The following is a 22912-nucleotide window of genomic DNA, read 5'->3' on the forward strand; positions in this document are numbered from 1 at the left end:
TATCTGCAAAATATGTAAAAAGTTTCTGCTACTGCAGCAAATCTTAATAGGTTTTACAGAAACCAATACCTAAGCCTAACCTTTGGACTTCCCTTTCAGTCTTGTACAGTTGTACTGTGCAAGACTGAAGGGGCTGCTTTTATTTCTGGCAGAAAGATGTCCAACATCAATCATCCTGTCCCTTTTTCTTTCATTGGATTTCAGTACTTTTATCCATATACATTCAGCATCACACATGGGCATTATCTAGGGTGGTCTGTATGTAAATACAGCCTGCATTGAGTGCCCACTCCTCCACCCATTAAGGCTTTTTGAACACTCTTCAAAAGAACCCCTCCAGTGCTTGCATCAGAGCTGGGGGTCTCTTAAAAGAAGTATGGAAGCAGTGTACTGTAATATTTTTAGGAAGTTATAAACAGCACCCTGCAGGTCTCTTCACCCAGCCATAATCTGCTTGTAACAGGGTGTTTGCATAGGTTTCCTCCACACATTCTACCCACTATGGACTTTGTAACGTGCCACATAATAAGGTGACTCTATGTAAATACAAAATTATAATTCTAATTAAAGACCCAGTGATGACATCAATGAGACAAACATAAGTTTTGCCATGAAAAACTATTTAAAAATATTATTTATAGGTTGATGAAAAAAGCACGAAAGGCAAAGTATAGGCAGTATAAACTTTAGCTTAAACAATACATTTATCGAGTAATTTGGTTCAATACAACACTGTAGGTTTTGTAAGTTACCAATAAAGTTAAATCTTTATTTGATCAGCTTTAGAAATAAAGTTTCTCATGGATTTAGACCACCCAGTAGCTTAGGTTTGTGGGTTTTCTGCCTATATTTATTTAACAATGAAGCATAAAACATAAAAAGGTCTCATTTCATCCTAACCACAAAGCAATATGCAGTCTCCTAACTGTTGGGTCGCCCCTGCTAGGTTTGGGCAGGCTCTTCCATTGCCACATATGGCAGGCATTGTTCTCTCCTTAGCACACCACGCGGCACTTTTCAGTAACCACCACATTTTTTAAGGTGGTTACTGAAAACTTGGGTCATAATATAGGGGCTGTCACCTGCCTAGTTCTTCCCACCCCGATTAAAAATGAATTCTGGCTTGGTCTGGTTAGGAAGCCTATAGGGTTAGAAAGGCCTGGACATGATTTCCCATCTTGCGCTTCAGCATTAACTTGCCTCCACAGGAGAGTCCTAACAGCCTGCAGGCTTTCTTCTGCCTAAGTGCCTATATTGCATTTGTCACTCATCAAACTCCTCCATGGGGCTCTTGACAGCATTTCTTTACAGGACCGGCTCCCTCAGGTTCATTTACCATGTGTAAATGTGTGATGGACAAACAGACGGCCACATAAAACATGTTTTTACTTAATGATTAGCAGTTAATCAGATCTGTTTTTATGACCTACTTCTGTGTTGATCTGTTACCTCTTCCCCTCTTTCTTCCATCATCCTCAGGTTTGGCAGACACTGGGCCCCCTGTGCGAGGTAATAGCCCCTGCCTAGTTTACATTGTCCAGTCTATCTACATCCTACATCCTCCTCCCGTGCCTGGCCTCCCCCATTATTGCTCCCCAGCTTACATCAGAACTGCATGTCCTATTCTGCATTTTGTACCTCAGCAGACTGCACAGTCGGTGGTTTTATGTTTGTCCTGTGCATGTTTCTGTAACCTTCATACTAACACATGCTTGCTGCAGAAGGGGGCCCATATTAAGTGCTCCTGTAATGTGGTAACAGAAAAATGTTATATTATTTGCAAAGGGGAAAAATGCAATACATGTACATTTCTTCATATGTTATCCCTTAAAAAAAAACATTCAAGTACAGACAAATACCGGTTGATCTGCCAGAAATGAACTCGGCCCTTGTGGGCTGACAGCGCATAGCATTTTTGTTGACTGAGTGGTGTCAAAATTGCCTAGCTGTCTTCAGCTTAACTCCTCAAACCCTTCCAGTGTCCTCCATCCCCATCGTTTTATAATCCAACATAAGATTTAATTGGACTGCTTGAGATAACACAGGAAGTATGTACAGGACTGCTCTGAATTTCTGATCACCAGGTATCTTTGCACTTCAAACAGATAAAACAAAACCTTTTCGTTGTTTTAGGTAATATCTGAAGTGATCAAATACCAGACATTGATAATAGGTTCACTTATACTTTAGTGTAGTTTAAAATTCACTATAAATGTGACAGATCACCAAGGGGTCTTGAAAGCTTTTCTTTAGGGGCCCCTGAATGTAGCTATATAGGAGTTATGCCTATCTTCTCTGCTTTATAGCATGTTTAGAAGTCTGTAGCCCATATCAACCAATCAGAAGTTAGACAAGCAGCAGGTGGATTCTGATTGGTTGCTTGGATGGTACTCCATTTAAAGCTGTGCTCCAGGCAAAGTGATTAAAGATATGCACTTTTAAAAGTGGACCTGTACTGAGAGATTACATAAGCCGCTGCCATTGCTTACCTGGAAACAAATATAGGTACTTGCGGCATAACTTTTTTGTCAAAGTTATCTGTAAGTACCAGAATCAAAGTCATATTGATCTCCAGGCAATTGGCAGCTTTCATAATGTCTCAGAACAAGTCATTTTAAGATTTGTTTTTTATTTTTGTTTTTTGGCACTAGGCCAAAAGTACTATATTGAGACTTGGCATTAGCCTGTTGAAAATCCCCTGTGCAGTAGAATTCTAGAAGAAGGGGAATTTAGAAACAAATCAGATGTGCTATAGTAGAGTACAAGAAACCTATTGGCACCAGGAGAGATGAGACTGAGGAAAGAGTTATCAGTTTGCTGCTTCTCCATTTACTGTCCAATCACAATTTGGGAACAGCACTGCAGTAGAGAATAATGAGGTCACTGAACAACCTGTGCTGTGTATATCTTGTCACTGAATGGGCACAAATACATATCATCAGTATATTCGCTCCCATATATGTATTTTGCAGTGTATTCAGCGGGTCCTTACAGAGAGAGGTTGTCACATTTACATGATGAAGGCAAACTATTTGGTTTTGGTCAATGAATTTAAAAAAATCCTAGCGGACAAGAAACTTGCAAGTAAAAGCAGGCACCCCTAAGAGGTTGGTATTGGAATCTATACCCAAAATAACATTCTTCACTTACAGTTGCATGACTACCAGGCTGGGAATGGCCACTTGCTTGTAATAAAATGCTCACAGGCAGCTCCATCTCTATCAGGCCATAAGGCGTACCTCTCCATGCTGCATGAAAACAAGAGCACATGTTGGATATTAAAACAGACAAACCACTTACTGTAATAATCTCTTTCCTTATATCCCGCAGGAGATGGCAAAACTGCAAGAACTGATGACGGCCAAAGAGAAAGTGCGCAGGGAGAAATGGATCGATGAGAAAACAAAGAAGATTAAAGAAATCACAGTTAAAGGTAAGTAACTTGGTTTTTGATCTTTACCTTGTTCTCATTAGTGTACCTCAGCACAACGCCAAATGAAATTCCTGCTGCAGGCTCCAAGGTTTGAGACTTTGCCATGTCCTGACAATCGGGAGTCACTTTGATTCTGGAGCATGTGATCACTGTAACAACCAATCATGGTGAGAACATGAGTTTTGTTTACAAACCAAACCCAAACTTGCTTATTGTGCTTTGTGCAGAGAAGGGGGCACTGACGTAACCTGCTGGCAGGCTTAAAAACAGACAAAGAAAGTAAAGTTTTAAAACTTCTGTTAAGTTGTAAATGATGATTCCTAAATATTTTTGTACATTTGGCAGTCTCGGGGAGTCTCTGCTATGGGTTTCTGGGTTTGCTCACCTTCTGTGGCCATTTTGTGGGCTTCCCCATCATCGGTCCCCAGATCGGCACACTTTCGGTGCTCATTACTATTTTATTTTAATATTATTATACAGTATTTATATAGCGCCATCATATTGCGCAGTGCTGTACAAAGTCCATAGTTGTCACCAACTGTCCCTCAAAGGAGCTCACAATCTAATGTCCCTACTATAGTCATATTTCATTAATGTAGTCTAAGGTCAATTTTTAGGGGAAGCCAATTAACCTAACTGCATGTTTTTGGGATGTGGGAGGAAACCAGAGTACCCAGAGGAAACCCACGCAGAGACAGGGTGAACCTGCAAACTCTATGCAGATAGTGACCTGGCTGGGATTCGAACCTAGCGCTGTAAAGGGTGGAGTGCTAACCCCTGAGCCACCCAGCTGCCAAACCTAGGGGGTTCTTACCCTGCTGGGTTGTATAGAACAGGGGTGGGCAGATAATGAGTTTTAAAATTCGAGAGACGGGTCAGGCCAGTATCGGATGGATGGAGATTGTTTGTATAAACTGATATACATTACATGTAAAAGCCCAATGGGCCATGTGGCCCACTAGCTGTAGTTTGTCCATGCCTTGTATAAAAAAAATACAGAATAAAAAAAAAAAAGAGTGGGAACACTTAAGCAAAACTGCTTTTGGAGCCTATAAGAGTTATAAGAAATCTGCAGTTCACACAGCCCACCAAACAGTCTGAAGGTTCTATACATGATATACAGAGGAGTCCAAAAAACGTATACACACTTTAATGGTGGGGATCTATGCTGTTCTCGGAAATCAGAAGTGTCTGAATGGTAATGACCACTTTGAGCACCTAATGTAATTGCAGAGGTCAAACATGACTATATAGGCTTTTATGCAGGTTTTTCATGTTGAAGTCTGTATACATTTTATTACCCCCTCTGTATTTAAATATAATATTCCATGGCTATCTTATTGAAAATAGAACCACCTACCCCCTCAGTCATGGTTGTATGATGATGTGGTTATGGCAGGGTTTCTCAACCTTTTTAACTTTAGTAAACCCTTAAAAGAACTTCCAGGTATTCAGGCTATAATTATTATATCCAAAGCTCACAGCACTTTAGCTTGGTGAGCAATAGAAGAAGGCTTCTTGCATTGCTGGCATTGGAAAGAATGTCACCGTTATAGATACCCTAACATATCACTAGTGTCATTTAAACTGACCTGAGAGGTACATATAGCTCAGAGAACTCCTAGCAACCTCTGAAGGAACCCTAGGGTTCACCAGAACCCTGGTTTAGAAACACTGGGTTTTATTAACACCAGAAAACCTTTTGACTCCTAAGAGGAATCTGCCTTCTCCTTTTTAACCACAAGATGGCAGTGTGTCATGGAGAATGTACCCCAGCCACATGGAGCTGCTCATGCATGGAGCTCCCCTCTGCATAATGCGCTTGGAATACTTCCATGTAAAAACAATTAGCAATAGCAACGTATGATGATACATCGGCTCAATCTGGGTCAGAAATGCAAAAGCTCAGTCTTCTCACGGTTGCCTGCAGTATGTCCCAGATGGTTATGTAGGTCACTTTTTTTTTTCTCTACGTGGCAAGCATTAATCCCAATTTATGTCACATGTCTAAAGCGAGCTAGTCTTGTTCAAAACAGTCACATACTGGTATACCTGTCCTATAGCTATAAACATATATTAGCTTATAGTGCCTCCCGCTTAACTTACTAATCAAGCTTGTGTTCCAGGCATCAATGATGTGTGCTATAAAAGCAAAATAATACCATCAGCTTGCTCTGTTTTATTTTGGTAGGTTTGGCTCTAAAAGGTAAGTAATCTAGCGCATGTAATATCAAGCAGCAGGATGGCAATGCTAGAAATGAGGTCTGATTAGTATTAGATATGAGGAGATTCCTCTATATCTTTGAATGGCCATAGGGAAATATATATGATAGCAGCATATGTGTGTATTAAAGTATTTAAAATAATAAATTGGTGCATGATACAATTTTTGCATAGCATACTTGACTATGGCATGTACTTACCCATGTGCAGCAACAATAGGTCAAGGACCTGTCATCACCTGTCCTCATAACTGGCGGACTTCTGTGAACTTCACCATTATCGTTTTCAACTACCCATTATTAAAAACTGCCCTGTTTAATTTTAAATTACCTGTATTATTACATTTTTTTTTCTGACCTCCCCTTATCTTGCCTGTGCACGTTTGATTTATGCCTGCAGCCTCCAGGCTGCTGTTTCTGTGTCATCCACTGGGGCAGAGGGTAGAAATGGCTGCAGAATATCAGGGAGAAAAAAGCGAACTCAATGATACGGTCGATAAAGACAGTGCACCTATAGAACGGCAAAGAGACAATTTGAGATTCATTTGGAGCTGCAGGTTTGTTGAATAAAGACTATACAGCAAAAGAAAGGGTAAATAAATCAAACTCCAATATTCCTTTTAACTGGGTTTGTGCAAAATGGTAAAATTGGTTTACCCAACTAAAGTGCAAAATGGGGGGGGGGTCAGAGCTCTGCAACAAAGAGAACGAATACCAATAAAAGTATATAAATCTGTCTTCAAATCAGCGTCCTTTAACTCAATGATCACCAACCTTTCTGACAGCAGGGCCTGGTAACATAGAATAAAATTTTGCAGTGGCCCCCTCTATGTACAGCTTAGGCTACTCTGCTATACTCGGCGGCTCGGCCTCCTATCAGCACACTAGCTGAGAGTAGCAGAGCAGTGAAAGAGAGCTGCTGGGAATGGCAGAGAAGTGTAAGCCTTACATACATTGCCCAGCCATTCTCTGTGTAAGCAGTGTGTGGAGAGCCACCCATGCTCCCGCGACCGGCATTTCTGCCTCTTGTCATTTGGGACCGCTGCTTTAATTACCTGCACAGTGCCATTCAAAGTGGGTCAATCTGAGAAATTGATGTCTCCATTGCATTCCAATATTTTATAACTTAGTGGCAGCAATAATGATCAGAATGTGACGTCATTGGCAACTGCTGCCCCTTAATTGTCCAAGCAGGAGGCTGAGAGAAGTATGATAGAGCAGCGGCCCCTACAACAGTTTGGCAATCATGTCTTAGGAAGTAATAACTTTTTTCTTTTACCTTGTAGCAAAAAAACAATACAGTATGATCTAGATTGGGGTGTAGGGGGTGCATATAGGTAATACCAAGACATACAAGGACTGACCTAATAAATTCCAGGCGAGGCATCTGGGTTGCAAGGTATTGGTTCACACTTGTATGTATTTCAGCTGTGCATTTCACAGTTTGTTCCACTTCAAATAATTTACATATGACTCTGGATAAGTTAAACCTGTTTAGGGCACCGCTGTATTTGTACAGTGAATTGTACATTTTGATGTGTCAGGGTTGGAATTTCCCAGGTCCACCCACTACTGAATGAACTGTATTTGCTGGGGGGGTAATTTGTACTTATCCAAGGTCACTGCAGAGAGTTACATGCAGAATCACATCCCTTCTTTATCTTACGCAAAAACAGAAAATTTTGTTTAATCACCGCTGAAGCGTTACAGCTTCACCTGGACCTATCGCTAACCTTGCTTTTCCCATTACCTAATATGTTGTCAGCCTTTGTGTCTCATCAAAACTCGAGCAAAAGAAATCTGGTAATTGTGATATAAAGGCAGAATTTACTATGCTGGGGAAAGATCTCAAATCCAAACCATGTACACCAGTCAACGCAATTAGAAAAGGACAATCCTGAAAGATGCGTTAGGAGCAAAAGTGATAACTGGTCATAATTGAAGCAAGAATTTTAGCACTCTGGGCCCCTTTCTACTGCCACAATTAGGCAACATAGGTCCACAGGGTCGTCTTCACTATGTATTATTATCTCAAGCAGTGGACAGTCCTAAATGATGCAGAAAAATGTTAGCTCTGCATGCTGCATCAAATGTGAGTGCATAGTGCTGTAATGGCACTGCCTTTAAGAAGCCCTGCACTTATTTGATGTCCTCAGTCTACTGGCTTGCATGACTCTGGGTGTCATTTACCCTTGAAGACCACTAGTGGTGAAAATGAATTACTGCATGGAACTGCAGAAGTGGCTATTGTGGCCAGAGCTGCTTTTTTGTTTTTTTGATTTGGTTAGGAAAATAAAAAACAAGATTCTGCCTCTTTATATCATATTGCAAGCCATGTTTTTTTTTTTCCCAGGGCTAGAACCCGAGATCCAGAGACTCATCGCCAAACACAAGCAGGAAATCCGCAAGCTGAAGGCGCTGCATGAAGCCGAGCTCCTGCAGTCAGATGAAAGGGCCGCTATGCGTTACGTGCGCCAGGCTGAGGAGCTGCGTCAAAACCTGGAGCGGGAGAAGGAGGAAGTGAGCCAGAGGGAACGAGAACTGGCAAAGCAAAGGTAAGAGAACTGGTTATTTCAGATTGAGATTTTTACAGATTTTTTTAAAAGACAGCATCGTCCCCTCACAGGTTCCCTATCCTGGAACTGGACAGTGAAAAGTGAAGCAGCAGTTTAATTAGCTTATCTCTTCATCAAGCTGCACTTTGCTCTTTTCAGCATAACCAATTTGCTTTCCTTGTGTTACTTTTCACTTTCCCAATCTGAGCTCTGCTATATATAATAATGAATTTGGAGCTTTATTGCTTTTTCCAGCCAGGCTTTATGGTTGTCACCTGTCGTCATCCCTCCTTAAATTTTAATCTTTGTGGGTACAGGTATGAGAAGCAACTGGTCCAGGAAGAGCAGTCCCTGCAGGAACAACGCAGGCGATTGTACAGCGACGTGGCTAGTGAGAAGGAACGGTTAAACCAGCAGGCCGCCAGGTGAGCGAACCAACACACGTGGCCAGTACAGTGCACAAATGCATTGTTGAAAGTTCCTGTGTATAGAACACTGTGTGAGCCACACATACTGTGACCTTTTTCATGGACTGTCCGCAGCCCTTGATCCTGACCATCCAGATCTTCCCAATACTTGCACATCATAGGATTTTTTAAATACGTACCTAAAATCCAACTCCAGCCAAAGCTTTCTTTACATATGTATAGAAGAGATAGAACGTTAAAGTCTGTGTGTCATAGGTTCAACCTATCGCCCACACCCCCCCATGTCAAACCAGCTGAAATGGCTCTTTAATAGACAGGTGGCAAGTGTGAACATATTTTATTTTGCATTCTAGAATTTTTGCTATTTACCCACTCAATAATTGTGCGGGGTAATGTGTACATGTGGCCTTTTCTAAATATTATCGATTTGGGTTGACACGCAGGCAGAGAGCAGAGCTGGATGAACTAAGGAAGCAGCTGGAGGATAACTGTGCCTTGGCCACCCGAGTCCTGAAAGAAGAGTACGAGAAGGGCAAAGAGGAACAAGAGAGGAGGCACCAGGTAACTGCCACATGGTGGGGTCACTCTGTCCATACCAGATATTGTAGCATGTGGTTGATGGCGAGGAGTTAGAATACTTTTTCTTTTATATGTGTTGGGTAGTATGTTGGTATGAAGGGGTTCCGGGGGTTGAACAGAGTGCATAAAGCTGTCCAAAGGCATCATTCAGGGTCACCATCCGCTTCCTAGACAAAGATGCTGGTTCAGAGATGACAGAATAGAGGTCACAGGTCAGCCCCTGCTGCAGCCACTCACCTTGCTACAAATTACAATGTGACAGTCTTGATCACTGGGTGTTAGGTGACTTGAGGACATGAACCCTCCTGCCTGCAACATACTGATATCATCTCACCGTAGGCAAAGTCACTGATGCAATCTTAACAATGGATTGTGACATTGGCAGTTTATCCATGAAGACTTGAGAAGTCATTTAGGAGAAGGTGAGTGTATGCAGCAGGGAGTGCCACGCCTTATATTATTTTTCTGTAAGCAACAAGTTTACTTGACATTGGTATTCATACTAGCTGGATTTAAAAGGACATGTACGGATTTTTCTTACTCTGTCTGGAGATCAGCTTTATATTTGCAAAGTGAGCTGGCAGGAAATGTCACCTATTAGTATTTAATGCAGATATGCAAGTGCTCAGCCTCAAGACATTGTATTTCCTGGCTATTATACTTGAGACACTCCGGAAATACAAAACATCCTGGCTAATATACTTGAGACACCCAGGAAATACAACTTCCGGGCCAGGATGCTATTATAGTTTGTTTTAATATTTGTTTTCAGGTGATATTCAGATAATGACAGGTTATAAAGGCTGGATAAATTGGATGCATTAAAGCTAAAAACAAGTATCACATACAGTTAGGTCCATAAATATTTGGACAGAGACAACTTTTTCCCAATTTTGGTTTTGTACATTACCACAATTAATTTTAAATGAAACAACTTGCAGCTTTATTTCAGTGGGTTGAACGAAAAGATTACATAAAAATGTGAGGAACTAAAGCCTTTTTTTTTTTTTTTTTTTTTCACAAAATCACTTTAATTCAAGGCCTCAAAAGTAATTGGACAATTGACTCAAAGGCTATTTCATGGGCTGGTGGGGGGTGCTTGAATGTAGAAGATTTTGTTGTGAACAGACAACATGCAGTCAAATGAGCTCTCCATGCAGGTGAAACAAGCCATTCTTAAGCTGCAAAAACAGAAAAAACCCAACCCGAGAAATTGCTAAAATATTAGGAGTGGCAAAATCTACAGTTTGGTACATCATGAGAAAGAAACAAAGCATCGGTGAACTCGGCAACGCCAAAAGACCTGGACGTCCACTGAAAACAACAGTGGTGGATGATGGCAGAATCATTGAAGTGTGGAGAAGGCGTGAAACAGCTCATAGCAGAGGCAGTGTAATGCTTGGGCGTGCATGGCTGCCAGGACATTGGGACACTAATGTTTATCTATGATGTGACACAGGACAGAAGTGACTGAATGAATTCTAAATGCAGTCACATTGATTGGGAGGCGTTTCATAATACAGATGGACAATGACCCAAAACATACAGCCAAAGCAACCCAGGAGTTTATTAAAGCAAAGAAGTGGAATATTCTTGAATGGCCAAGTCATCTGATCTGAACCCAATTGAGCATGCTTTGCACTTGTTGAAGACTAAACTTCGGACAGAAAGGCCCACAAACAAACAGCAACTGAAAGCCGCTACAGTAAAAGGCCTGGCAGAGCATTAAAAAGGAGGAAACCCAGCATCTGGTGATGTCCATGAGTTCAAGACTACAGGGTGACATTGCCAGCAAAGGGTTTTCAACCAAGTATTGGAAATGAACATTTTATTTTCAGCTTTTTTATTTGTCCAATTACTTTTGAGCCCCTGAAATAAAGTGATGAAAAAAAAAAAAGGCTTTAGTTCCTAAAATGTTAAGCAATCTTTTTGTTCAACCCACTGAATTTTAGCAGAAAGTCTGCAGTTCAACTGCATCTGAGTTGTTAAATTTAAAATTAATTGTGGTAATGTACAGAACCAAAATTAGAAAAAAAGCGGTCTATGTCTAAATATTTATGAACCTAATTGTATGGGAAATGTGTAACCTGACAAAGGATTTCTATATCTGTCCATCGAGCCCTGAGATTTCTGCAGCTCACAGGCAGGGGAGGGGATCTGATTTTTCCATGCAGCAGTTGGGGTACACTAGGAATAGTCATACAGGTGAACAAAAATCATTTACAAGCTAGGATATTCCTCAGTTGACCAAAAACTTGATTGATCACTGATCAAGCAATGCTGTTCTATTTATGTATCAACAATGGCGGATGTCAGTGGCTGCAAAGATTTCTGAACTGCTTGATATAGTGTAAAGCAGTAAAATGATCAATAATCTCTACTCTGTTTTTAATCAAAGAAATACTGACTGTCAGATCAGCTGTACATCCAAAAGATTATGCATAGCGAAATTCTTACCGGTCTCTCACTTTCTGCCTGACAAGTGAAAGGAGAAGCAGAAGACTGATGAGCTCATTTTTCAGTCATTCTGCTCCCTCCTATATGTCCTACACACACAGAATGGTTTTTAACCCCCCTAGCTGTATTCCCCAGTTTGACTCGGGGTACCTAAAAGCATAAAAAAATTTTTTACCTTGTTCTGCTGCTGTCCCCCGGCATCCTGCTGGTCCCGGCAGGTCCTGGGGACACATGTGCGTCCTCAGATCTCTGGCCGGGAAGTGCAGACACGTCCTACAGGGTTTCCCAGTGACGTTGGTACATGCGTCGGTGCGGCCTGGACTTACGGGGGGAATTTCAAATAGTTTTGTATTGAATTCAATACAAAATAGCTGTACTGAGTCCAATACAAAGAAATTATACACTGCTGTACAGTTATATTACATTATCCATTTTTTTTTTTTAAAGATTTTTGTGTTTTTTTAAAGTTTATAATTAAATCTGTTAACTATTAGACATGTGTCGGTGAGTTATGTCTAAGAATTATAAGTCTACAATGTAAAATAAATTTCCATGCAAAAAAATTGTACCACGTTTTGCATGGAAATTTGGCCAGAATCAGACCGCTAGGAGGGTTAATACACGGTGCCTGAAGGTGATATTTAAAGTAATATGTCATTTCTGGTTGTTTCCTAACACTGTAGGTGATCATTAAATGCAAAGCTGTGGTATCCAAATGCCATTTCTGTACCTTAAAGTACAACTAAAGTTCCACCTTGAAGATTCAAGCAGGTGGTTATTGCAGAATGGGATAAGCAATGTCCCTTCTGCAATAACCGCGCTTATCTGCCTGCCTGGCGCAGATTTTGCTGAGCAGCACACAAGCACTCCTGGCTTCCCTTTCGTGTGCTGGGAATGAAGGCGCATGGGAGTTAAGTAATCCTGGCATGGTCAATAAAGATGCCTGAAGATCATCTTTGGTAGTTGGAAAAGAGAGAAGATGTGGGTGCCCTGCAATAGAAAGGGTATAGGTAGTCATGGGTTTATTTCCACTTAAAACATTCCAGATTTTCATTGAGGTTCAGTTACCACCTCCATACACTTGTTATGCCCACCATTAGGTGAGACGCCATCTGTGGTGCATGTAGTGGCCTTCCATAAGTTTTGAAGGGGGGTTGTAATGAGCGGTTCAGTGCCACCTACTATCAAATGTTCATTAAGAACCAGTGCAGCAAGCAGGGTGGCAAGTAAGGTGCCAACCACCGGTCATATAGGAAATGCTCCGCTCCCTACATATGGGTTCCTGGACACGTCTGTTTGTACTTCACTGACTTAACACAGTTGTCATGTGGAGCCGGAGCTTCATTGTAACAGTTGCAAGATTTATCCCATTTGCAGGCAAGAAAAGTACCTGTAACGCCTTTTTTATTTTTATTTTTTTTTCTTACAGGCCGAAATCAAAGCCTTTAAGGAGCGTTTAGAGATTGAGAAGCAGGCGTGGGAGCAGAACTACATGAAGAAAGAGGTAAATACACCCTTGTCTTGCTGAGTGATGGACGGCCTCCTCTTAAAGGGTCAGACTGCCTGAGATTGATTCTTCAGCATACAATGTTACAATCAGTCACTGGAGCTTTGACACTTTTTGAACCTTTAACAAACACTGAACGCTCCCTCAACAGGATGGTTGCACTCCTATAAAAGACATCCTGTATTAAAGGTAGATGCCTACTCCAATTAAAATATGTTTTGCCTAAATTGATTATTAGAAGCTCTCTAGTTCCGGTCCTGATAATAGAACATCCCACTTTGCAGCTGAATTCAATTTTCAAGGTGAAATGACATCCATGGTATTCATGGGTCTCAATGTAGGGGGCAGGCCGATGAGAAAAAGTCTAGATGATACTGGACATTCTCCAGCCAGGAAATGAGATGGACTCTATCTCACTTCCTGCAGCTTTGTTTTTTTAATAGAGTCTTTATTTAAAAAATCGACAATGAGGATAGGAAGGTAGAATAGTCAACATGAAATGCAATGTTTTCAAGTTTAAGAAGCTGAGGAGGTCAAGAGGAACTGAGTGAGGTTAGGAGAGCGTAGAGGCTATGTATGAGTACTACAAAGATATCACTGAGAATGTTCTTCCTCACTGCTACACTTCCCACATACACCTGGGGTAGCGTATATACCTGGCGGTCATTATCTGTTCTCTGCCATCATCGTTCATTCCTGATCACCACCAAGTGCTGCTGCTAGATGCCATTGTTTACCACCCTGTGCCACCTGAAAGGCAATCTAGCCTGTAACTCTGTACCAGCAGTCTTCCACAATTGCAGGACCCTGGTGTCAGTCACTATATGAACTATATCAATATCTAATGGTAAAGACTATACTCTAAAACCAATCTTTATCTACCACACTAATAACATTATAATGACACGGATATTCACAGACTGCTTTTAATTGGCAGTTCAGGAACTTTATCTAACTAACCCCTGTTGTCTCTGTAGGAAACCTGGCTTCTGACCCGGGAAAGAGAGCTAAAAGCAGAGGTCCGGAAAGGAAGAGATAAGGAGATAGAACTGGTGATTCAACGTCTGGAATCAGAGATGTCAACGGCAAGAGAGGAATGTGAAAGGGCTGCTGAGAACAGGTGCGTAAAATTATTCCTTTCACCCAGCAGTGTTCTTTGGCCAGAAACACACACTTAAATTCACTACTGAAATCCAAACAATCCAAACAAACCAAACATACCAAACATACTTGCTTAACTTTTTTTGTAATGTGTTGCACCAGGCTGACTGGTGGAATGGCAGCTTAAAACAATATTGGTAAATATAGTATTGCAATCAGTGGGGGCTAACAAAGATTGTCTTTTGACAGTTTTGGCCAATTTCCCCTACATGAGGCCTTTTTGAGTAAAATAGTTTGCTTTAACAGTATAATCTCCATCACTTGATCATCTTGCCTGATCTAAAAAGAGAACATGGACTGGTCATGCAATTTCTGATGCCGGCCCTAAGATGCATTACATATAAATTAGCTGTCATTGCATTACAGGGCATGAAAAGAATAGATCCTGTCTCTGGACAACCCAATACAGCATGGTGCGATGTAATGCAGATGCCCTTCACTGCATTGTAGCCGTGAACTGGGATGCAATTAATTTTGCATTGCAACACACATCAGTAGTGGAGTCATTAACCAGAAAGTAATCATTCTATGCCAGTGATTCTCAACTAGGGTTCCGTGGAGCAATAGGGTTTCTTGAGAAATATGTGATTTTCAGATCAGTTTGAATTACACCAATAATCCTTTTGGCTATCTGTAAGGGTGACATTCTTCCCAATGGTCAGCGAGAGATAGAGATATCTATCTCTAGAGAATAGAGAATAAGAGATATTCTTCCCACTGACCACCATACTAGTATACTGTGAGCTGTGGATATAGAAATTATAGCAGGGGATCCCTGAAGACCTGAAAGCTATTTCAAAGCTTCCCCTTTGCTAAAAAGTTTGAGAATGGTTGCTCTACACAGCAAAACTATTGCAGCAGATCCACAATACAATTTACACGGATGTAGACTTTATGTAACTGTAAAGTACCTATAGCACTAGACATTCTGATTACTAAACTGAAATCTCCTAGCTGCTCCTTTACCCATATTGTCATTCTGCAAAGATGATTGTACTTTTAAGACACAGATGAGTAACTTAGTGATCAGAGATAGGCTTCAAACCAAACAAGGCATTTTCTGTTGTAGAATTAAAAGAGTTCGGGAGAAATACGAATCGGAACTGCAAGAATTGGAGAAGTCGGAGCGGAAGCTACAAGATCGCTGTAACCAGCTGAAAGAGAAAGTGACTGAGCTGGAGGGAGAGCAGATCCGACTACAGGGGCTTTTGAAGCAGAGGGAGCACGAGGTGGAGGACATCAAAAAGGTGAGGGAGACACTACTTGAATGTAATCATAATAATAATATCATCGAAATTCCATTAGCTTTCACAATGGTTTCTCCTTAAAGGGTACATAAATCCTAAAAAATGTTAGCATAACATTTTATGGGGAAAGGATCAGGCTTTTTATTCTTTTTGGTCCTTCTAAAATTGGCTGTGCCAAGAACGTTTTGCTCATAGGGTGATAGTACTGCCAGTCTGTTTGGGCTCATCATTGTCACCCAAGGATCAAGACTACAGACCGATATACCAGTGCAGAGTGGGCTGGACATTCAGCTTGATAGATTCCATTGTAAGCACTGTTCAGCATGGCCACAGCCCCAGAGATGGTAGTTTTATTTAAAAAATTATAATAACGTGAGATGCCCAATATAATCAGAGTAAATGTCCCCTTAAAAACCATTCATTAACCTCCTTTGCTCAGACCCGAGGCGATACACAATGGTCAATGGGTGCAGGACTAGGACACTTGTGTCTATGACAGCTAAGAGGATTTTTCTTGTTGAGAGACAACACATGACAAAAAATTTAGGGAAGTTTTTTCCATTCCCTAAAAACAATTGCTTTGAGGTCATTTAGAAATAAGATCCCTGTATGAAAATAGGAGCTACTGTTACTTTAATGAAAGCTATTCTTTACTCATCATTTACAGATTACAGATCGGTTAAACGAGGAGCGGAAGAGCCTATCCGACGTGATCCGTCAGGAATTCGCCGACCGCCTAGTAACGACAGAGGAAGAAAACAAGCGGTTAAAAATCGAGGCTTCTGAATCTCAGGCCCGCCATCGCCTGGAGCTGGAAAGAATCACCCGTGAAAAGAATGAGGAGCTAGAGGAGGTGCACAAAAGGTAAGCGCCACTTTCTAGTACCTATAACCTGTAAAGAAATTGGCTTATATTTCCAGGCTCTTAATGAAAGAGAACACAGGGGTAGAAAATATTTAGTCTTATCCCAGATAGCAAATTTTATGAATGAACTACCTGCAATGAGAGTCTTTGTAAAATTAGCAGTAACATCCTTGCTTGACAACACAACCAGTACAGAGAGAAGAGCGATTAATTTAACAGCATTGTCTTGTCGTCTGAGGCTGCTGTGAGCTGCCCTATAATAGGGCTGGCAGTGAGGATCAGATATTCTAGGGCCTTTTATGTTCTGTGCACAAAAAATGTGCATGAAACAAAGGATGACAAGGAGGAAATGTGACGATTAGTAAAGGTGAATTTCGAACTTTGACAAAATTAGGACCATTTTTTACCTGTCAATCTGCATCTTCTGTTGCTCAACACCAATCAACTGACAGTTGCCATGTGATATTCAATTATTGTGTAAAGCTGTGCTAAGCCCGGTGCCAGTACATGGGGTTGTCTTGTTTTTTCCACAGTATAAAAAAATTGGCTTATGAACCTTGGCTCGATACACAGCCAGGGGCTCCTAGTTACAGAATGCAGAAGAACGCCGCTTCTCTGTCACCAACAAGACGGAGCTTTGATATTCTGCAGATGAAGGCACCACCCTACCTCCCACCACCCTTTGCTTGACCAGCATGTGCAGCAAGTTTTACTTGAAGTTGTTCATTTTTTATTTTAAAGTTTGAACAAGGTAGGAAGGGAAGGGAATTTCATCCTCTACATTTGTCCTTGTGACCAAAGTAAATTGAAATCTTACTTTTTTAATGTGCAATAGGTAAGGGAAAGTTTTCCAGCAGGGACACCTAACCAGCAGCGAGAGAACAGACAGCAATAATTACTTATTAAATGCATTAAATGCATCGCTACAGCACCCCAACCAGAATTTTGTGAACACCTGACCATCACACATTTGAGCTAGTCAGGAAACCCATTGCAAAACCATAGTCATTTATATGGAGTTCACCTCACTTAGTGGCGGCTGGTATAGAAACAGGTATGGAATGATTTTGGGGTGTCTATGGGAATTTTTTTGTGTCCATTCATGCAGCTGGTATACAGTCAGCATTCCAATTATTACCAAAGTGCTCAAGGTCCTCCCTCCACACCAAGCCGGTCACACCATGCCATTTTGCACAGTCATGTGGGAACCAACAAGGGTCTTTACCAAACTTTGACCACAATAATGGAAGAGCACAATTGTCAACAATGACTTTGTATGAAGTAGCATCACCAGGACCCTTCTCTAGAAACAAGTTTGATAGGTCACCCACATACAGTTCTTTTTGCAATGTTTATAGCAGTGATGATCAGCTGTCCACAGACATTGCTCATACTTAGTACAATTATGCTTTAAACAAGCTATTGGCAAGCTTCAAACAAGACTGACGCTGCCCCAACCATTTGTCCATAGTAAGCGCATCCATTAGGTAAACCTGTGCGGGGAGAATAGAAAGAGGTCTATTATTTTGTACTCTGGAGCTGGAGGGAAGGACAATATAAGAATAAGTTAAGGAAAGTGTTTTACTCCCCATGAGGTGATGGGACCAGAGACCTTTGTGTTTGGGTAATGCGGCAGAGACAGTTTAGATTGATATGGCATTGCAGTAACCTTGGTTGACTTGCTTCTAAGTTCTTTATTGTAACAAAAATAGACATGAAAACATTCTGAATAAAAGAGCAGAAAGTGGATTGCATTGGTGCATGTGAAAGCGACGAATGGATGGTGCGACACATCCTGGAACATTAGCATGTTGTTACTGTATCCACGTCACAGTTCATCTCCTGCATTTTATTGCCCACTTCCCAGCTGCATATACTTACCTTTGTTTTAATTTCCCATTTCTCAGTTGAATGGAAAGGGAAGTTGCCAAAGTCATAGCTCACACAAGGTTTTGGAATTCACAGTGACCGCACCGATTGGCCCACTTTTGTCACATGCTCCTTATTACCCAACGTGCTACCTATAACCTTTAGGTCCCCTAAGTGAAAGAAGTGGTTGAGGTGCCAAGGAAAGGTAAGTATATAACCATGGATATAAGAGGAGGGTAAATGTAAGCCAGTTTTGGTCTTTTATCAGAATACTTGCCTTTATTTCTGCACAGTTCCCTACAAAAACCACTTTTTACCACTAGATATAACCATTTCTCAACCCTCTTTCTTTGAGACCTGGGCTGTCATGGACCCTACATTCATCAGCTCATCACAGATCAGCACATTCTATACTACTGAACCCCTGGTTTTGCGATACATAATGTGTTTTCTGTTCTATGATCAGGGTGAAATCTGCAATCGTGAAGAAAGAAGAGACTGTGAATAACCTCCGGAAGCAGTGTGAGGTCAGTGCAAGTAGAAACTTTTTCTGTGGGCCATCGACCCTTTCATTTCTATACCATGATTATCCTACCTTGGTGATCAGAAGATCCATTCACTTAAATAGACTAACTGATCACCACTTATTCTAACTGCTATTGCTCCTTTAAAAAGTGACAACCAGCAGCCATAGACTTATGTCCATGCAAACGGGCGCACGGGATGCTTTAAAGGATCATCACTGATTTCCTGTATGGCTTTCCTGTCACTTTCAAAGTTAGGTTATGGTGATCACCAATTCATTTACAATCTTTACAGCTGATTAACACCTTTGGGCATAATAATTTGTAAACACCAATGCCAAGCAGAAAAGCTTAGAACTAGGGTGAAAGTATCGTCAAGAAAAGTGTTAAGGTAACAGGTTAAGTAACGTCCTGTCCAGTAACCCCCTGCTAACCACTTGCAGCCTATACAGACCCTCATCCTAGTATAAAGGATAATAATTATTATTCCCTGACCTCTGTGCTTTTTTTCCTGCAGGCGGCTGTTAAGCGAGCTGATCACCTGGAGGCCTTGCTGGAGCAGCAACGCAAGCAGCTGTTATCAAAATAGCAGCCATCTCTGTTTACAGCTTTCCTAGCCATTTCTGGCTTCTTGTTACACTACTGTGGAATTTTAGTTTGTTCTTTTGTTCCAAACTGTTCCTTATATGCACTCTTGTTTGTGCCTTTTGTTCTGTTAAATATATTTTTTTGGTTTTTGTACAGATTTGTCCTCTGTTTTATTACAAAGCCCCCAACCAACCTTCAGGTGAGATCAGCTAAATACATTCAATGGAAGCAAAAAGATGTACAAAGTCCTACAGCTCTGTAAAAGCCCCAACCTTACCCCTGTGAGCATGCTGCAGAGAAGGACCCTCACTCCTAGTGTGGAAGCAGAGGTCCGATATGACCCCTGCTATATCAAAATGAGCTCTCCAATCAGTAGGGACCATGAGCTTTTGGTAGGAGTAAGCAGGGATCATATTGGATCTCTACAAAGGGAAAGTTTCTTTCATGCAAAGAGCAAGGGAACGGCAGCTGGGTTCGAAATTAGCTTCATTGCATTTTTCTGTCCACCACTGACACATCTTACACCTTGAAGGTGCTGAATACATGCCCCCCCCCATAAAGTTCTGTGGTCCCTCCCTGACACATAAGTGATATAGAGGCCAGTGGGAGCAACCGTAGCACTCTGTAGGAGTTATTCCATACAGCAAGAAGTATTAGAAATCAGTAGTGACCAGAGGACTGCAATACAGCTGCTTTTTAGTTGTAATTAAATATATAATATAAAAAAAATAGCTGTGACTTTCCCACGAACAATGATATGAAGTTGGGCCGCATGCTATCCCCTCCTTTTGTGTGCTATTTCCCCACTTCTTAGATTGTAAGCTCTTCTGAGCAGGGTCCTCTCCTCCTCCTGTGCCACTGTCTGTATCTGTCTGTCATTTGCATCCCCTATTTAATGTACAGCGCTGCTTAATATGTTGGCGCTATATAAATACTGTTTATTATTAATAATAATAATAATAATAATAATAATGTTTCCACTCTTGCTCTTTGGCCTGAGTGCACAAAAAAATCCAAAGTGCTCCACCTGTGGTTCCCAACCCAAACTTTGTACTAGTTATGAATGGTACCCTAAGTCTTCTTTTTTCTTAGCACAGAATACAATGAAATGAATGTGTTTTACTTCAAAGAATAGACACATGTGAATGGGACTTGAATGAGGTTTGAGGGCTCCCCGTACCATACAAGTGGCTGTTATAAGTGGGACAGCAAGCTGAGCACCTGCCGTAATTGCCTGCGCTCTTTAAAATTATGGTGGGACGCCGGCTCATTGTTCAGGTGTCATTAAATCTTGCAGCGGGTTTCACAGTTGCAGGTTGCTGTCTGCGGCTTTCTCACAATAGCTGCTCTTTACATTTTACACGATAAGTGGAGGAAAGGTGCTCGCAGTAATACAAAGTTAAGGGACCCGACAAAGGCTTCCCAGCCAGAATAGTAAGTGTATGGCTGCCAAAAAAAGATTTAAGGAGCATCCCTTACTGTGCTTTGTAAAAGGTAAATAATGCAACCCAGAGCTAGAAGTGGCTTTTACAAGACCCTACAGACAAAATCCACTTTTGCACCCTGCAGCCCTTGCGTCTATTCATGTGGGGGTATCTTGTAAGAAGGAGCCCTAAAGCGCAACCATCATAGCCCACTCAAACTTATGCAATACGGCAACACAGGTCACTTTTGTGCAGTGCAGCTCATTTTAGAATGGCATGCCAATGATCAATTAGAGTAGTATATAAAGTACCCAAATAAACAGTGAAGGGCATTAGTAGCCCATTTATACCCTGACATAACGTGGTAATACATTGCAACAAACTGCGACAAGTCTGAAGCCAGATGTGACCCCTCTGCCTTATGCCAAGCCATGTAGAAAACAGCAGCTTGCAGCTTTGGCCAACAGTGGTGCAAGCATCACATTAGATTGGGGTATTTCATCTCTTTGTGTGTCCAATCTACTATTGTATTAGTCCCCAAACTGCAGCCCAGAACAGAGCACTATTCATCTCGGTGACACCAACAGTGGAGTATTATTCCTAACCCTGACAATAGTTTAGTATTCCGACCCCAACCCCACATCAACTCTAAAACTTTGCTTGCTCTTCCTGATACATTGGCATTTTCTACTAGTGCTTCATCAGGCTTTCCCAATCTTCTAAAAAAAAAAAAAAAATGTCCCAATGGGGACACCAAGTGACTGTGGCAACAAACAGTGCTGTACTTATAAAATGGGGAATCTGACATTCCCTGGTTGGAAACAAATACTGCCATCGAAACACGTGGACCTGGAATATTCCCATTAGGGAATGTCAGATTCTCCGTTTTATAAACAGAGTCCACATTGTGCAACAACCATGGTGGTCAACACCAGGAAACTGGTCCTGAGCAACGTGCAGCCATTGAAGGTGCATGTGGCTAAAGGAGTCCAAAAACAATAGGGAATAGATTAGATAGATAGATAGATAGATAGATAGAAACATGGCAGCTGTATAGAATACTCACTGCTTTAACAAACTAAATCTCCCCTGGATTGAAGATCGGATTTACTTTTGATGGTTTCCTAAGGGTCCTAAAAGTGTCATTGCAGAATAAACTGTTTCGCTATTTACCTGACTATGCAAACATCAGGTGTTCATATCACTGTTTATGGCTGCAATACATAAATACTGTAGCGCTTTATAGAATCATAAAACATTGCCATGTGCTAACCTACAAGTGCCTGCCGTCTTCCTATAAACTTGTTCATTGATTTGTTGCCTTAGGTTGTAGCAATTTGTAGTTTAATAAGGGAGAATTAGTTTATATGCAAGTAGGGCAAATGGCATTTACTGTAAAAAGGAATAGGATAATTTCCCATGAATCAGCCTTGGAACAGAAGTTATGCCAAAGGCACTGTATAGCTCCCAGAGGCGGGTACCTTCACCTAGAGGCTATGGACCAACCTGTTCTATATGCATAGATAGAGCCACATATTAACTGTATAGACTAAAGCACCATTTCTCAACCTTTTTACCCCTAAAATATGTTTGGTTTCAGCAGAGGTTTCCTGAAGCCTGAATCCAATTCTTTAGCTGCTTAAATTGGTGGCCGGTCTCCATACCAGGGTTCCTACCTGTACAGGCAACTCTAGGAGAAGCTGCCTCTACCAAGGGGTATTGGCCCCAGAAGTACATGGGCATGAGATCAATCAGCTGCAGTTCGAGGAAGCCCTGGCAACCTATGGAGGAACCCTGGGTGAGAATGGATGTGGTCTAAAGTTTGTACAACTGACTATGGCATTGATATAAGGACCCGGACATCACCTTCTGAACCGCCTGACCATTTGTGGTTATACCATCTTCCACTTTTCTGGGAAGTTTGTGCACAAGGAGGGTGTGCAAGGGAATGTGGCAATTGGCAGGTCATCTATAGATGTTGAATGAGAAGACCTGGCACACAATAGGAACTCAAAGGTGTTCAGTAGGTTGAGTTCTTTGCAGGACATTCGAGT

The 22912-nt window shown here is 41.4% G+C and overlaps 1 protein-coding gene and 1 long non-coding RNA gene across 4 annotated transcripts in view; one reads left to right on the forward strand and one right to left on the reverse strand.

The window, feature by feature from the left end:
• CEP131 (centrosomal protein 131) overlaps positions 1-19587 on the forward strand; it is a 36358-nt gene extending 16771 nt beyond the window's left edge. For 2 of the 3 annotated variants that reach the window (XM_072403499.1, XM_072403500.1), the window contains 10 exons: positions 3331-3433; positions 8009-8210; positions 8528-8635; positions 9082-9199; positions 13104-13178; positions 14159-14301; positions 15412-15589; positions 16257-16453; positions 18789-18849; positions 19364-19587. In XM_072403499.1, the coding sequence (XP_072259600.1) occupies positions 3331-3433; positions 8009-8210; positions 8528-8635; positions 9082-9199; positions 13104-13178; positions 14159-14301; positions 15412-15589; positions 16257-16453; positions 18789-18849; positions 19364-19435 (1257 nt within the window). In that variant the 3' untranslated portion in view covers positions 19436-19587. Of the gene's footprint in view, positions 1-1479; positions 1510-3330; positions 3434-8008; positions 8211-8527; positions 8636-9081; positions 9200-13103; positions 13179-14158; positions 14302-15411; positions 15590-16256; positions 16454-18788; positions 18850-19363 lie in introns of all 3 variants that reach the window. The other variant, XM_072403498.1, reaches the window with a different exon arrangement.
• The window catches only part of LOC140325592 (uncharacterized), a 45091-nt gene continuing 25303 nt past the window's right edge, over positions 3125-22912 (reverse strand). The window contains exons 2-3 of the long non-coding RNA XR_011919703.1: positions 3461-3582; positions 3125-3248 (exon numbers count right to left, since the gene is read on the reverse strand). This is a non-coding gene — a long non-coding RNA (uncharacterized lncRNA). The remainder of the gene's footprint in view (positions 3249-3460; positions 3583-22912) is intronic.

The sequence above is a fragment of the Pyxicephalus adspersus genome, chromosome 3 (assembly GCF_032062135.1).
Source record: "Pyxicephalus adspersus chromosome 3, UCB_Pads_2.0, whole genome shotgun sequence".
Classification (NCBI taxonomy): Eukaryota; Metazoa; Chordata; class Amphibia; order Anura; family Pyxicephalidae; genus Pyxicephalus; species Pyxicephalus adspersus.